At 49.2% G+C, this 15630-nt stretch overlaps 1 protein-coding gene across 1 annotated transcript in view; it reads left to right on the top strand.

Annotated features, from left to right (window-relative positions):
- The window catches only part of ZMAT4 (zinc finger matrin-type 4), a 68938-nt gene that overhangs the window by 32369 nt on the left and 20939 nt on the right, over positions 1–15630 (top strand). Inside the window, exons 3-4 of the mRNA XM_067312360.1 lie at positions 1912–2001; positions 9726–9882. Coding sequence (XP_067168461.1) covers positions 1912–2001; positions 9726–9882 — 247 coding nt within the window. The remainder of the gene's footprint in view (positions 1–1911; positions 2002–9725; positions 9883–15630) is intronic.

The raw sequence follows: 15630 nt of genomic DNA, 5'->3' as shown, positions 1-15630 counted from the left end.
GGATTTTGGCCAGTCCTGGCTGCGGCGGGAGGTCCAGAGCCTTGTCACGGAGCATCGGATGTGTCCGAGCCCGGGACTGAGCCGCCCAGTGCCTGGCTGCGGAGGCAGAGGAGCGACACGACCTTCGTCGCTTCGCGTCCTGCCAGCCTGGTGCATTTAAATCTCCTTGGCGCGAAGCAGCGGTGCAACGTGTCCGGAGGGACGCAGAGGTCCCTCGGCTTCATCGTGGGCTTGCACCTCTGCAGACCCAAGCCCTGGGTCTCCAACATCTATTTTGTCATTTCCTGATTACACCATCCCTGTCTGGACTTCTACGCACTGATAGCTGAAGCTTTTGGGGTTTCTCGTGCTTATCTGTCACTACACCAGGTGTGGAGAGAGCTGAGCTCTGTCAGAGAAAATCACGTTCTCTAAAAGCATGCAGGAAGAGAAGTTGGGGAAGGATATTTGATGTTATTTATCCTGAGTGATTTGCTCCATTAAAAAAAAAATAATTGCATAGTCACATTTATGCATACAAATTTAGTTCCATGCAAATTTAGCTCCAAGTTCACACCCCAGGAAAAGGAATGTTCCACTACATTCTAATGGTAATTTAATTTTTTTAAATTGCAAATCTGTGCTCTGAAATTATAATATTATGGTGTCATTGTTCTGTGAGGCAATCAGAAATGGAAATTCAGAAAAAACATTTGCATAATAATAGCTGCTGTGCATGTCTGGGTTCTCGGTGCATTTATTTAGTAGCTGCTGTTATTATTATTTTTTTTTTCCCTTTACACCTACTGGAAGACAAGGACTCTGACTGTAAGTTAGAGCAGACATGTTTTGAAGGTATATGTCTGAGCTCCTGCTGCTGTAGAAGCTTTTAAATCTTCCTTTACATTTTGGAAATCACAGGGATTGCTTTGGCTATTGATGCTGGTGCCGGTTGTGGCTGAGCATAGCACAAAGTCTGCTCTTACCGCCTTGGTCTCCTGATGCTTCCCTTGTAGGAAAAGTCTCATCCGAGCATCTCTCAGCTTTTTCTGATCACTCTACAAAAACACAGGTCCCCTGAAAACTTTTCTGTGGTGTGAACAGTGTTTGAAAGGCTGGTGCCTGCTCAGCGCCTTTCTCGGAAGAAAGTGTAAGAAGTACCTGAGGTTGGCGTTGAGCTGCGAGGTCGGCCCTCTGCCCCAAGCTGGGGTCCTTCATGGCTCGGGATTTCCCCCAAAGGGACGGTTTTTGGAATGGGCTGGGACGGCGCCGCCGGCGGGACGGTGATGCTGGGCAGGACTCGGCAGAGTCGCGGCTCCCGGGCTGGTTTCTCTAGCAGGAAAAGTGAGGCTGGATCCGGGCTTTCCCTTGCTGGTGCGGCTGAGCCCCGAGCGTTTTCGTGGCCATGTTGGGTCCTGGCTGGAAAAGCTTGGGAGAGGGAGAATGGCTCCGGCCGGGGATCCATACAGTCCTTATTCCCTCTCCGCAGGGCCAGCAGCAGCTGTTTCTGAGGAAAGCATTAGATTTCATAATGCACAATTATCTGATAATTTACCCATAGGAGAAATTTCTTTCAAACCTTTGGCAGCTATCAGTTGGCTTATTTCCTAGAGAGTGAGGTTTTATACCCCTTGTGTATATTATCCTACTGAAAGTTTGGGGAACTCCGGATTTTCTGTTGTTTGCGTGTATGCATCGAATCCCTCATGATGCCATCCTGTCTCCAGCTGAAACTAAATAACCCTCGTTGTGAAATGCAGATATTCTTCACTTGGGTCTTTCCGCCCTTTCTGCTCCCATGTTGGATACATATCTCAAGGGGATGTGAAATCTTACTGAGTTCTGGGTTTGTAGACAGTGCAACAGAGCAGAACATCTTGGTTTTTGTAACTTCATTTCTTGCTTTTTTCTTTCTTTTTTTTTTTTTTGCAGAGTCGGAAACATGCAAGCAAAGTTCGCCTCTATTACATGCTTCATCCCATAGATGGAGGCTGTCCAGCTAAAAAGCTCCGATCAGAAAACGTGGGTATAATTTGAGTCCCTGTTTACTCAGCTGCTTGTTGAATCATTGACTCTGTGCTACATTTTTTCTGTTACAGCCACAGATAATCGGGTACCCAGAGGTAACATTTAAATTAACTGAAATGCTAAGTAACTAGAAACAATTTTCCATAAACTGTACAAGAAATATTATGTGCATCAGCAACAGTAATTGCATTTTTAGTTGTTTTATTTTTTGAAAGAATATTGTCTGAATGCTGTTTCTTAGGGGAAAAAACATGTTGACAGCAAATACCCAGCATTTATTCAGTTTGTTTGACGGAGACAAGCCACCTGCAGGGGCCGGTTTCCTGCCGGTGAGCTGCTGTGCAAGGCCTGGGAGGGCGAGCGCTGCAGGGGGGCTGGTGCTTCAGGCTGCCTTTGGGGCAGCGACGGCTGCTTTTTCGTGGCCCTGGCTGGAGCTGCAGAGTTGCTGTGCCTGAAGCCTGCGCTCAGGCTGCTTCTAGACACGTTCAGATGACTTTCAATACGCAACTTTCTTCCCGAAGGGCACCTGGCAGAGGGCAAAACCACCCGTTCGGCCAGCGTTTTGGGTGCAGCGCAGCAGGTTACAGGGCTGACGGGGAGGGCTGCGCCTGCTCCCGAACCCTGGGGCAGCCCGTGCCCTGGAGGCGGATGGAGACGCGCTTCACGGATTGCACCACGTCCTCCCTCCTCCAGGGCCAGCAGAGTCCTTAGGTGCCGAGGTGCATGCGCACCCCGATGTTTTAGTGGTCATGGCAGAGCAGCGGGTGCAAAAAGAGCATGGGGCTGCTCTGCATGCCCAGCGCGGCTGTGTCCCTACCCCACCTCGGACCCCCAAAAGGGCATGGGGCTGCTCTGCACGCCCAGCGCGGCTGTGCCCCTACCCCGCCTCGGACCCCCCAAAAGGTCTGTGCCCACACCTTGCACCTCCTGCCTGAGAGGAGGTCGCCAGGTGCCACAACGTGGTCAAACCCCACGAAGGTTCGAGAGCCCAGGTGTGAAAGGAAAGGTCACCAGAGACCGAAGCAACCTCTGGAGGTCTCTTCCAGCCTGAGGTTTTCTGAGTCTATGAAAATTGACTGCTGCATCTGAAAGATTGCTAGCAAAGTCTTTGTGATCAGTGTGCAGAATTTTAAAAAATTGAAATCAAATTTCTCAATTACATTCTAAAAACACAAACACACATAAGGAAATCAGACCAGCTCGCAGCCATTTGTTAGGCAATAAGGGGAGACTAAATTTGTAAGTGAAGAGTTCACAGTGAATTACTCATTCGGCGCTTTCCCGCGTTCTCAGGTCTGGGTGAGTGCTGTAGATGAGATTCCCAGCAGATAGCTTCCAAACCATTTCGAATCTATGGGAGTGTGACTGTGGCTTAATGCTATCAATATTTAGTGATATCCTCTAATTAAAGAGAGAAGCATGTAAGTTTTGGCAAAGGGATCTGAAAGCTCCTTCACACAGTAATTAAAATTTTAGTAGAACTTTCATGTTGCATACAGGGTAATTGCAGATGCAATCTACCCCATAACAACAGAATCTCACACTATTTTTATTGAGTTATTAATTACAGAATGTGCAAGACAGAGTGTACACTTAGTAAGACGCAGATGTAGACTGGGAGCATAAGCCTATATTGAACTTCACTACAACTAGCAAGAAACCACAAACCGACATATACACATTACCACATGCATACAGTGGATGGAGAAACAAATATAAATAAGTCAAAGCTGAACTAGTTCCCATTTCATTTATGGAAAGAAATAGTGAAAATTAAGGAAATTCTGTATTTCCTGGGCTTGATTGTGCTAAGAGTAGCCCATAATGGGGGATGATCTGAACAATCTTTATGAGCTATGTGAATGATAAACTATGCAAGACCTAAATTCTAAAGTAATTTATATTTTAAAAAAAATAAGAGAGAAAAATCTGCCAACATTTACAGCTCAGTATTTGCAAAATTGGCATATTGCTGATGAGATATTATCCAAGCCTTTGCATTTAAAGAGAACAGAAATATTTAGGGCATATATAAGGCAGCGTGATAACATCATTATCATGTTCAGGAGGCAGCTGTGTTCCCCATTTCAGATATCTAGTAGTGTTAGTCAAGCCATGGCACACCGACTTTAATGAATATTAGAAACAGTCCTTGAAAACCAATTAAATTTCTTTGTAGAAGCATATGAAAGTAAAAAGGGTATATTAGTTTTCTTCCATCAAAAACTGCACTGTTAGATGAGTTTGTGTTCCATTTCTTGTGTATCATTTTGGCCATAAAACTGAATGTCTCGTCTTTCTTCCAATGATGGTAAAGGGTAGGAAAAGCTGCTTCTGTTGTAGATACCTGATAAAATCGGCTTAGAAACAGCATTTGCTACCTGACCTTTCAAAGACATGGAGGATAATATTTACTGTTATTTGAAGCTCATAAAAATATTCCTTATTCCTTAAATACCCATTATCCTTTCATAGCAAGAAGTACTGGACTTATACAACTTGTCGTGCGTGGGATAGCAACCCAATTGTTAGGCTGGTCATTATTGTTTTAATTTTGGGGGGGCAGAGGAGACATGTCTTTGGTGTTTTATTTTAAATTTCCGCTTAACATTTCAGCTGAAAGTAGTCCGAGAAGGTCACGGACTGTGGCAGGGGCCCTCTGAGATCAGCGGTCGTATCCTCATTCTCAGAACTGGCAAACTAGTTTTCATCGGCCTTTTCTCACTACCTGTAAAAGTGGGACCCCGATTTACGATCAAGATAGACGTGATGAATTTGTTGGTGCACTATGCAGCATGCTCACTGGGAAGGGAGAAAAACCTCCAAATTCTTCCTAGCCCCGTTTGTACTGTAGAATAGGGCAATCGCCCTCTCCTGGAAAGGGGTCGTAGCATTGGGGTGTGGGTGGTTTCGGGGCGGTAAGCAGGGTGCGGGGTTGTGCCGGCCAGGGCAGGGCACGCGCTGCCCAGCGGTGCCGGGGCCAGCGGAGCAGAGCCCAAACCGCGCCGGGGACCCAGGCGCGAGCGGCTGCCTGGGGAGGCTCTGCTGCGGCTCCCGATCCGCAAGGAAATCGTCCTTTATATAGCTTCTGGTGCAAAATTTACTGCATGATATAACTGAAATCTTCTGTGATTACACAGAAACCAAGATGAAATGTCTGGTTTTGGAACCAAAGTTCTCACTGTGTATTTTGTACCTGCTCAGAGGTTTTTAACCAAAGTGTCTGTGACTGATTTCATCGAAGGAAGTTAGTGATGGATGACTTTAATTTATTCCTCGGTGGGAGGCTGGGATTAGAGCAGAAATGCTATTGCTGCGTGCACGCCCCAGCCGTCGCCGCTCCGGCAGCTCGGCCGCCGTGGGGCCGCTGCCGAAGCAAAGCTATAAGGAAACCAGGGACCCGTGCAAACAAACCCGACCGTTTCGCGAGTCTGCCTTCGCTTGGCAGCACGACTTGGCGACTGCCTGCGCGGGGCACGAGCCCGCTCCGGCCGTGCCGCTCGGCCGCTTCCAGCCCCGCGCGGGTTGAGGCAGCGCCTGTCGCAAACCCTTGTGCAACCATCTCTGCGCTTCAGGGTACAAGTTGAAAATAGAAAAAAAAGTAATAATCAGGCAATTAATGTCCTATTAGACACAGAAATGACCTGTTCTCTTCGGTGAATCCTCCAGTGCTTTGTCCTAACTAGTTTTAAATATCCACTTACATCTGCTACAACTGAAAGGTGGAATCCAAGGTCTCTGGGTACGGAAAAACCCATCCGTTCCCGAGGAATTGTGAATGGTTTGTCCCTGCCAGAGCTCTGAAGTTGGAGCATGTGTTTATTTTGTGAAACATGTCCTGTACTTAATTTAGGGTTGTTTTTCTCAGAGAATGCGTGGTTCTTCAGATGCTCTGAGACTTAACGACCACATCAGATTTAGATAGCCATAAGTCAGTACTTGCTCTTGGCTTGTACCGCAGGAAAAGCAGACTCCAAAATGGAAGCTGCCTAAATTTCACACAGAGCATTATGGAAAATAGCTTTTTAACAGCAGCACCTTCTTCGTGCACAGAAAATTAACTCAAATTTAAAAGATACTACACAGTGCCTTGAGTGCTATATTTTATACGGCTATATTTCAAGGGCTCATATAATCTTTTTTCCTTAGTAAAACCTAGGAAATGAAGACAGCAAATTTGTATCTGTGGAATAAAAATCTTTGCTTTCCCTGAAGATTGCTTGAGGGACATCCAGCACTGGACTGCAACAGCCTGGCCCAATGTGAGGATTATGCCTTTTAGCAGCTTGTTAACAGGCATGTGAATAGCTGAAGTTAATTCTGTTGGATGCACAGGGTTTGCTTTGAAGCTTCTAATAGTAAAAAAAGAAGCGCTATAAATTAGCAGATCATTGGGAAGCAGCGGCTTTATTTCCAGGGCCACGGCGGGTTGCGTTGTGCTCTCACTGATGCAAGGTCATGGGATCCCCAGGCAGCAGCAGCACCGCGCGACACGTGCCGTGCTGGGCATCGCGTCCTCGCCCCAAAGCCACTCTGCAAATCATCCGAGGTGGGGGACGCTTTTCACATCACAAGCTGAACTCGTGGCAGAGCTTTGCCCCCCTCGGTTTTACACCTTTGCAGACGTTAGAGAGAGGGGAGTGCCTGGAGAAATTTGCAAAGCAAACGAAACGGCAGAAATACTCCGTGTGCGTTGGCTTCGTTTCTGCGGAGGGATGAGAGCCGGTTGTGTGGGGCAGCAGGTGTTTGCTCGGTTGCGGCTCGCCCCAGGGCTGGTGCCGCTTTGGACACAGCGCTCGCTTCGCGTGCACGAGCCTCGTGCGGGATGCTGCAGCCTGGCTCGGGGCCGGGCTGGACCACCGCCGGCAGGACATGCTGCTCGGAGGAGGGAGCGGCATGGGGAGGCCCAGGAGCGCGGGGCAGGTGCAGGGCATTTGGGTGCCGGCGCTGCGCGGGCTGCTGGGGCTGCAGAGCCTGTCCACCTGCTCCCGCTGGCAGTGTCCGTCCTGGGCATCCGGAGAGGCCAGGGATATCGTTTCCCAGCTGACTGCACGGCGCTGTCATCTCGGTGCCATCCAGCTGGTGACAGAAGGCGCCTGGATCGGGTTCCCCACGGCCCGTCTGTTGGCAGGTAAAACAGTCCCTGAGCAGTGACGGGCTGTAATTGCCCTCCGGGGCTGGGTCGCGGCTCTGCACCGGGAGCCTGGTGGTGAAATTCCCGTCCTGCCCGTGAGACGCTGGATCAGAAACTCCAGCGCGAGCCGCACGGTGGTCTGTGCATCGGCGTGCGTGTGCGCCTGGGTCCTCAGGAGGTGCCCGAGGGCCGTTTGGGGGGTTTTGTGGGTTTTGTTTTCCTTTGTGTGCTCTGCCTGGGAAAGCAGGTTAGGAAGAAGAAGAATGTCACCAGAGAGCAGAGCAAGCGCGGGAAGAGACCCCGGCGTGCGAGTGCTGAAGTGCGTCAGGTTTTCAGACGGGCTCTGTGGGAGGTTCTTCATATGTTACTGCCGCTGATGATCAATAGTCTGCAAATTTTTTACTCCCCACTTAACTTTCAAGTGATTTCTCTTTGAAGACGTGTAAAATATCTTGAGAGAATCCTATTTAAAAGAAGTGCAAATTACACTCAGAACGATCGTTATCACCTCTTGAGATTTCTCCCTAAAGTTTAAGTTGATTCATAGTTAACAACAACAAAAAGAAAAGGGATGAAAAACGGTCTTTCTTCTAATTGAGCTTATTCTGGGGAGAAAATGACCCCAAACAGTGGGCTGGGTGCCAGCTGCATGGTCAGTGTGCTGTCCCGGGCATCGCAGTGCCCCTTTCCCACCCCGTCGGTTTGGGAGGATCAGGGAATCCCTGCGCGGGAGCCTGGGCACGTGTCGTTGCCCCCGTCACAGCGGTTTGGGGAGGATCAGGGAACTGAATCCCCTGCGCGGGAGCCGGGCGTCATGGAGGAACCTGCTGGACATCGGTCAGGATAAACCGGCAGTGTCCGGCTCTTGGGAACGCCGTGTTATTTTGGACTCTGGTTGTGCTTGGTGAGACCTCGGTGGTGTGAGGGGACGTTGGGGATGGATGCCGGTGCTGGAACTGCCTCTCGTGCTTATACGGGGGAGTCAAATTTGGGCTCTTCGTTCCGCATCCAGACATAAGAATGAGATTGCAGAGGAGCAAAGGGGAACTGGATGTTTGGCTGCATCTGACTTTCCGTTGGCTCTGGTCTCCCCTTAGTGCTATTGCCGTTTTCGGCTGTGACGCGTGCTCCCTGTGAACAGGGGACGACCCCATGGAGGCAGCCGACAGACCGGCGGTGCTGCGAGTGCGTACGTCGCTTCCCAACTTTGCACGTGGATGGCTTGCAGGAAGCGTTTAAAACTCCCTGAAAGGTTGTTGCAAAATGATGATTTCTGCTTCTAAAGCGCGCTGTTTTCTGTCGAGCGTTTACCAGCGGCTGGCAGGATACCTGGTTAACAAAGAAAGAGTGCGTGAGGGCATCTACAGGTGGCCTGTCCCTGGTGGGCGTTTGGCTGCGGAAGCGGGGCTGGATCTGACCCTCTCATCAGCCACCGAGGCGCTAACGACGTGCACACGCCCTGGGGCTGAGACCAGCGTGGTGCAGAGACGAGCCTCCGCGCCTGGCCGGCGCCGTGATTCCTTCCAGCCTTCCGACCGCGCGGGCTTCGTTTAAGCAGAGGAGGTGACATCATGGCCTGTACGGGTCACGGTTTTCTGCAAGAACACCGATGAGTGCGTGCCGTCTACTTTGTGCTTTGTTTAGGGAGCTTTTACTGCCGATGGACGGGGTTGCTCTGTCTCCCCTCCTGACTGCTTTTCGCCAGTTCTAGCCCAGTTTCCCACCCCATCTGCATCCGAGGCAGCAGCCAGTAGCTCTTCGCCAAAAGGCGTGTGCGTGTGGGTCCGGTGCGCTCGAAGCAGTGGAGGCTGCACGCGGAAGAGGCAGCGGCGACGCGGTGTGTGGGTGTCCCGGCTCTGGCTCGCGGCAGCCTTTCCTCGCGAGCCCTGACAAACCAAGGTCTTTGCGGAGCGAGGCCGCGCGTGTACGGCCCTGAACGCGGCTCCTGGTTCCTTTGCAGAATGGGCTGAATAATTAATTGCGACTAATGGTGCAAATGTGCGCTTGAGGGGTATCGTCTTTGCACCAAAATGTTTCTTTCCACAGCTCCTCGGACAGGGCTGCAGATCACAGTTCCAAACTAGTTTTAGGCATCAGCAATTTCTGGGATATGTGTGGGGGTTTTTTGTTCTTTTTTTAACCATTGCATGCAAAGAGTCTTTGTCTACAATTGCCTTTTTTCAGCTCGTAGTAGGCAGCTGGCAGTATTGAAGAGTACACCTCCAGGAAAGGAGCAAAAAGTGGATGTTCCCTAGCTGTTTTGCTTTTTTCTCTTTTGTGCAAGTTGTGGAGCAGGCGGGTATCCCTGTCTTTAGTGTGTGCCATCAGGGAAGATCAGCCCTCGTGCCCAGGAAGCGTGTGTCCCCGGAGGATGCTGCAGGACGGGCTCTCGGGAGCGGTCCAGCGGGAAGCGTCCCGGGGCCGCGCAGGAGCATTTTTCCTTTTCTGGGGGAGAAAAGCATGGGAAAAGCCTCGGAAATCACGGCCTCGCGGTAACGTGAAAATCCGGGTTCCTACCTCTTCTTTCTCCGTGCCTGTGCTCGGTGGGCTTACGCACCTGTCTCTGTTTTTTGTCTCCACGCAGGGCAGTGACGGTGACTCGGTGGATAAGAACAAGTGCTGCACGCTATGTAACATGTCCTTTACCTCAGCAGTGGTGGCCGAATCGCATTACCAAGGGAAAATCCATGCCAAAAGGTTAAAACTGTTGCTAGGGGAACCTCCCACGTTCAAGGCCCCAGGTAGGTCCGGGGGCGCGAGGGGTCTCGGGCGTGAGGAGGGCGCCGGGGGTCGGCGGAGGCGGCTGCCCGCCCGCGCGGATGCTCTCTGCCGCGTTTGCACGCGCGCGTCGGCAGAGCCCGTTAGAGCCTCTCCGGTTCCACGGTTCGAACGCTTTGCTCGGTGCAACGCGACGTCTCCTCTGGGCTCCTGCAGCCACCTCTCCCTTCAATCACCAGAACTTATTTGACAGCTCAGTAATATATTTAATAGCCCTCTGCTCTTACTGCACAGTGCAGAATATCATTTGCCCTTACCCTAGAGGGAAATCTAGTCTTTAAGAATATTTTGGATTGATTGTCTTTTGACTTTTGCCCGGACGGGTGTTCATGCTCTCCCTCACGGTGACTCCAATAATGCAAGCCTGTTAATGCTCACATTTAAAAAGTTAAATTATCCGATTCCAGCGTTTGACCATCTTATTGTTTACTTAACCATAAAATCCTTCAAACCCACTAATACAACAAAACTTCCTCTGTGCTTGCCAGGCCAGGGGATGCCTGAACAGAGTATTCTTGGTGCTGAACAGGCAGTGTAATTGTGCTGTAGTCCTGCGGATAGATGTGTGTATTTCATTATTACTACCCGTGGCACTTCCTTCAGAACAGAATATAAATTTAGCTGTGCATTTTATATCCTGTCTAATGAGATGTGCATAAATCCTAGATATAATTAAATAAGGGGGCTTTGGCTGTGTGTGTGTGCGGGTGGTGGTGGTGGTTTTTTTTAGCTTTACAGACTGTAGATGCTGATGCATAAAATATCATTTGTCCTTTATCAGGATTGGCTTGGAAGCTGTTATCTCCTTTGCCTGGGGGAATACAGGGCCCCGCTTTAGATTGTGGATTACTTGTTTTAACTAAATAAAACGTCCTCAGAAGGCTCGTTAAGTCACGGCACAGCCGAGTTCGTGGGTCGCTGAGGTGCCTCTGGATGCTTTGCCCTGTGCTCCTCGGGTAAAACCCACAGGAGTTCGTGGGCAGCTGCGGCACGGGGGACGTGCGAGCATGGTAGCGTCTAACCATCCCCGCAGCGAGCCAGGAGGGTGGCTCTGGCGTGGCGCCGTGACACTGATAATTTGCAGCTGACTCACTTCAGGACTCCTTGGGCTGTTCTCTGCAGCTGGCAAATAATTACAGGGGTACCAGGAGAAGCAGGGTACGCATTTATGTTATTTAATTGTCCGGTGTTTGCATTAGTGCTTAAAAATCCACTTCCTTTGTGACTGCAACCTTCTGCTCTCCCCCGGTTTATTCTCCAGCACAGAGGCCCAAAGGACCTAGCCCCAAACCTAGAATGTTTGGTCAAACTCCAAGCAGTTACTGAGGGTGATAAGGGCGCTGAACTTGCATAGGAAATTGTCTATACGCTGTTCCCTTAAGTCAACAGTTCAGATTCATCTGCAGCCTCGTGCTGTGGGGAAAGAGTCACGGTTTTGGTTTCTCGTGTAATGGTAGCAGCTAGGATGTCTAGTCATGGACCAGGGCCCCCTTCGCGTGGTGCCATACAGAGCAGCTGAGCATCAGAGGGCTCAAAATCTGGGTATAAAGCAGGACACATGCAAAGATAGACACAACTGTGAACAGTAGTTTTTGATTAATAGCAGAAAAGAATTGGTCTCACCATACCAGGTGCTAGTGGAGATCCCAGGTTCTGGTGAACCAGCACATCTGCTCATGAAATCAAAGACCTGCATGGACTAGCTGTAGCTAGATGAGAACAAATCATGCTGCCCCTCGTGCTGGAGACCTCCCGTGCCGGAGACCTCCTCGTGGGGCAGTGCTGAGGGTGGCTCAGCTAGGGTCCCTGGGAGGCCTGCAGCGACCAGCGACTGCGCTGTGCTGAGATGGAGAGACCGCAGGGCTCTGTCAAGGCACTGCTTTCTAAGAGCTGCGACTTTGCCTTGTGTTTTTATCTAATTTTTTAATCGCCTGGATTGGCCTCACTGAGGCTATAAGCAAGCTGCACTGCGTGCTCTGTGAGAAATGGGCTCTTCAGTACTAGTAATCGCTGGGAGAGAATAACTCAAGTACCCATCAAGCCTTCCAGATGCTTTATCTGATGAACCCGAGCCGCAGGAATACATTAATAAGCACCTTCCCCCTCTCCAGAAGTTCTCAGAAATTGCCCTTTGGACACAGCGTTTTTCTGGGCTTTCTACAGAGCTTCTCAGCATTTTTCCCCTGGAACTGTGCCTGCTCCTTCGTGGCTGGCAAGGCAGGGGAGCTCTGTAGCGTCTCACGCGGCGCTTCGAAGGCGGAGGTGTCTGAGTCCTGGCGTCGTACGCGTACAGCCGTGAGTGTGCTGGACGCTCCGAGGGAGGAGCATCCTCCCGCTGGGGCTTCCTCGTGTGTCCTTAACAAACAGCTGATGTGGGTGCAGCGCGATGTAAAACGTCCAGTTTGCGGTGCAGGGTTTGCGAGGTGGCTGCATCGTTTCTGTTACGAGTCTCATAACTGAGATTATCTGTGAATTTTTGTTCCTCGACCCCACGGAAGGCCCCTCCAGAGACTCTTCTGCACCATCATTGAAGCCTTGGTTACCAGAATGACCATGAACTTTCCAGCCTTGGCTTTAACACCCTGGTCGTGGAGGCTGCAAGTGCTGGTTGTGGAAGTGGTCTTTGCCCCAGCTCCCCTCTCTGAACGGCGCTGTTGGGTGCTCTCAGCCCACGAACCTCCTGTTGCATTGCTGGGGCTGCGAGGCAGGGAGGTGGTTCTCTCCATATCACCTGGGATGAGTCATAGTTTGCTTTTTCTTTATTTATCTCATTTAAGAAAATCAACATTTAATATATGATGTTTTTAATCTGCTCAAAGTAAACCGCTAGCTTGCAGCGGATGTAGCTCCAACGGTCAGTTTGTGGCCGCTGAGGAATGCAACCCCTCCTCGTGTCCTGAGGACCTGGAAGTCATGCCCATCGCCCTGTCGAGTCCTCTGCCGTCCCAGCTTGCAGGAGTGTGGGGCTGTGCCGGGGGCTTTGCCGCCGCGGGCGCTCCTGCGAGGGCTGCGCCGTCGCTCTGGCCCCCGGAGACCCGCAGGCCGCGCTGTGCTGCTCGGCGTTTACGATCCCGGGGTGAGAGTCCTTCTTCAGAAGGAATTCCTTCTCCTTTGTGCGATTGCCCTGCAGACGCTGTGTTGCTTGCTACACATATAAACTTCGTTATGTGATCGAGTGTGCCATTCTCACCTGATTCTAGACAAGAAAAACGCTTGCGTTATTCAGTCGCACAAAAATCTGGTATCTGATCTGTGTTTCAAATGACTGAGGAATAGATGCTGGTAATTCAAAAGGCACGAGCTCACGCGTGCAGTGTAATCAGTTAACATCTATAAACCGGTAGGGATAGGATCAATCTATTAGTCTGATCTTAACATTGTAATCCTTCATATGATTAAATGGGTTGTATATTTTATTTGGTGTCTCCTTAAGCTCCTAAGAGTAAAGCAATTTTTACCCTGTACGTGGGATCAAAAGCAGTGAGAAAGTAAAATCTCTACAAACGTTTGAACTCTCATAATCTTTTAATTCAAAAATGCTTAAAATGTTTTGAAACTTCTCCAAATGCTTTTATTTTGGCTGAGATTAAGCACATACAGTCAGGCTAAAAAAATGTTTTAGAGGCAATAGGAAAGTAAAAATAAGTATTAATCTTCAGACTGCAATGTCTAGTTTGCAGTCTGGCACATATATTTATTCTGCTACCCTAGATTGTTGTGAAATTATGTATTGAGCATTTGCTTAAATAGTGGGTCTGTTTGTGAAGGGAGGAAAGAATTTGTGAAATTTTTTGTACAACCGTCTTTCCAGAAGTTATTTCATTCACCACAGACATACAGTCGCATATGTGGAGAGTAGCATCTCTTTAAATTATGCAGTAACGAAATGAATTTAGGGGAAAAAATGAAGACTAATGAATGCAGTTGAAACTGCAGGGGAAATTCAGAGAGAATTCTCGAGCTGTTTGAAGAGCAGCAAGGTTTTCTGATTAAAAAAAAAAATGCATTTAAATGCATGTAATACTTTCACTGAAAGTGAAGAATTTGAAAAATGTCTGCAGCTGGAATTCTGTTCCCAGTCACGGTCCCTGAAGGCGGGCGGCAGCACTGGCTCGGAAATCCTCTGTGCTGTTGGGATTATGGATCTGGGACCTGGGACGTCTGCAGGTGGCCAGACAATTTCCAAGGCTTCACCTTGGCAGAGCAGCTCCTCTCGAAATGCAGGGCCTCACGGCGCCGTCCTGCATGCACGTCCATCCCAGGTGAAACGTTTCCCTCAACTTTGTTGAATTAGTAAAGAACAGGGACTTCTCAATCGTGAGCATGGAGGTTGCATAAATCCCAGACTTTGAGTAGCATGTGCTATGCCTGGATCACGCAGTGCAAAACATTAATCCATATCGTATCCGGCGCAGCAGCAGTTCTATGCTCAGGGAAGAATTACCCCCGTATTCCTATCAGATAATCCAGGTGCACTTTTGGATCACCTTAAACTGGCGTATTCATTACCCTGGCTTCAGGAAGATTGCGGGTCTGTTTTGCAGACGCCCTCTATGCACTCTGATGATTGCATCCTGCCTGCGGACAAACTGCTATTTAATATTCTGTGTTTTCTGTCTCATCAGTCCAGTGGAAAATTACATCTATTCTCGAATTTTTAAGGAGTTAAAACTTTCCATTTTACCATCTTAATGAAATACTTTAATTTCTGTGGTGCTTTTAGAAGAGGGAGGAGTGACTTGACAATAAGGTTTTCACAACGGGAGAGTGATGTTTCATCACTATAGTAAAATATTTGTGATGCTTTTCTCTTGCTTCTGCTGTACAAGGTTGACTTGTACCCTCAAGCGGCTTTGTCACCACTATTTCTGATGAATTTCTCCAGTCGTTTCCAACATCTTCTGTCAGCTTGCATCCAGTCATCGGCATGAGTTATAAAACAAAGCATTATGGGAAAATAATAGCTGCTGCCTTCATTTATCAAAGCACGGGTACCTGCAGACATCGCTTCAGCAAGGTGGAGATCGGCACCAGGAGCGCTGCGTGGCCGATCATGAATCATCTTCTCGGGAAGTGCCGTGGCCGCAGGGCTAACGGATGATGTGCGTCGTGTCTCTGGGTGGCAGATAGGCCGGAGCGGGAGATGCCAGCGCCGGAGTCCCCCGTGTTCCGGGCATGGAGAAGGCGGCATGCGTTTGCCAGCGGGAAGGCAGCTTGGCTGTTTTACCCCCTTGTTCTCTGATCCCTTCCGTGGGGCACTTCAGTGCCAGACGTGCTGAAAGCTATAGAATAAATCGCTTTTGCTTTGGTTGCAATGATCAGTCCAGCCAACAGTAGGGTCTGTCTTACCCCCACATTTGTCTTTTGAAGAAAAATGTGTTTCTTCAATGCCCCTGTGTCATGATTCTGTTGCTTTCTCACTCTCACGCTGAGTTCCTGGAGGATAGCAATTATAAAAAGTTGGGTGCCATTTAAATATGGCTATGAATAAAAAGTTTTGCATGCAAGAAATAAGTCAAACATTAGTTCTTTGCCAGAGTGCTAAAGTGTTTCTAACTTTATATTTTGCTTCTTGCAGTAAAGTAAGACTTTCTCACTTCCCTCCCACAGCAAAAGGGAATGTAAGGCAGACTGTCATGAGCTACTTAGCATTTCAAAATAGTTGAAATAGTCAAACTTGCAGCTTTTATGTTTGTGTTTTAGGACGGAGA

The sequence above is a fragment of the Apteryx mantelli genome, chromosome 29, assembly GCF_036417845.1.
Source record: "Apteryx mantelli isolate bAptMan1 chromosome 29, bAptMan1.hap1, whole genome shotgun sequence".
In the NCBI taxonomy this organism is placed as follows: Eukaryota; Metazoa; Chordata; class Aves; order Apterygiformes; family Apterygidae; genus Apteryx; species Apteryx mantelli.
The sequence above is the reverse complement of the archived record's forward strand: the minus strand, read 5'-3'. Positions and strand labels throughout refer to the sequence as shown.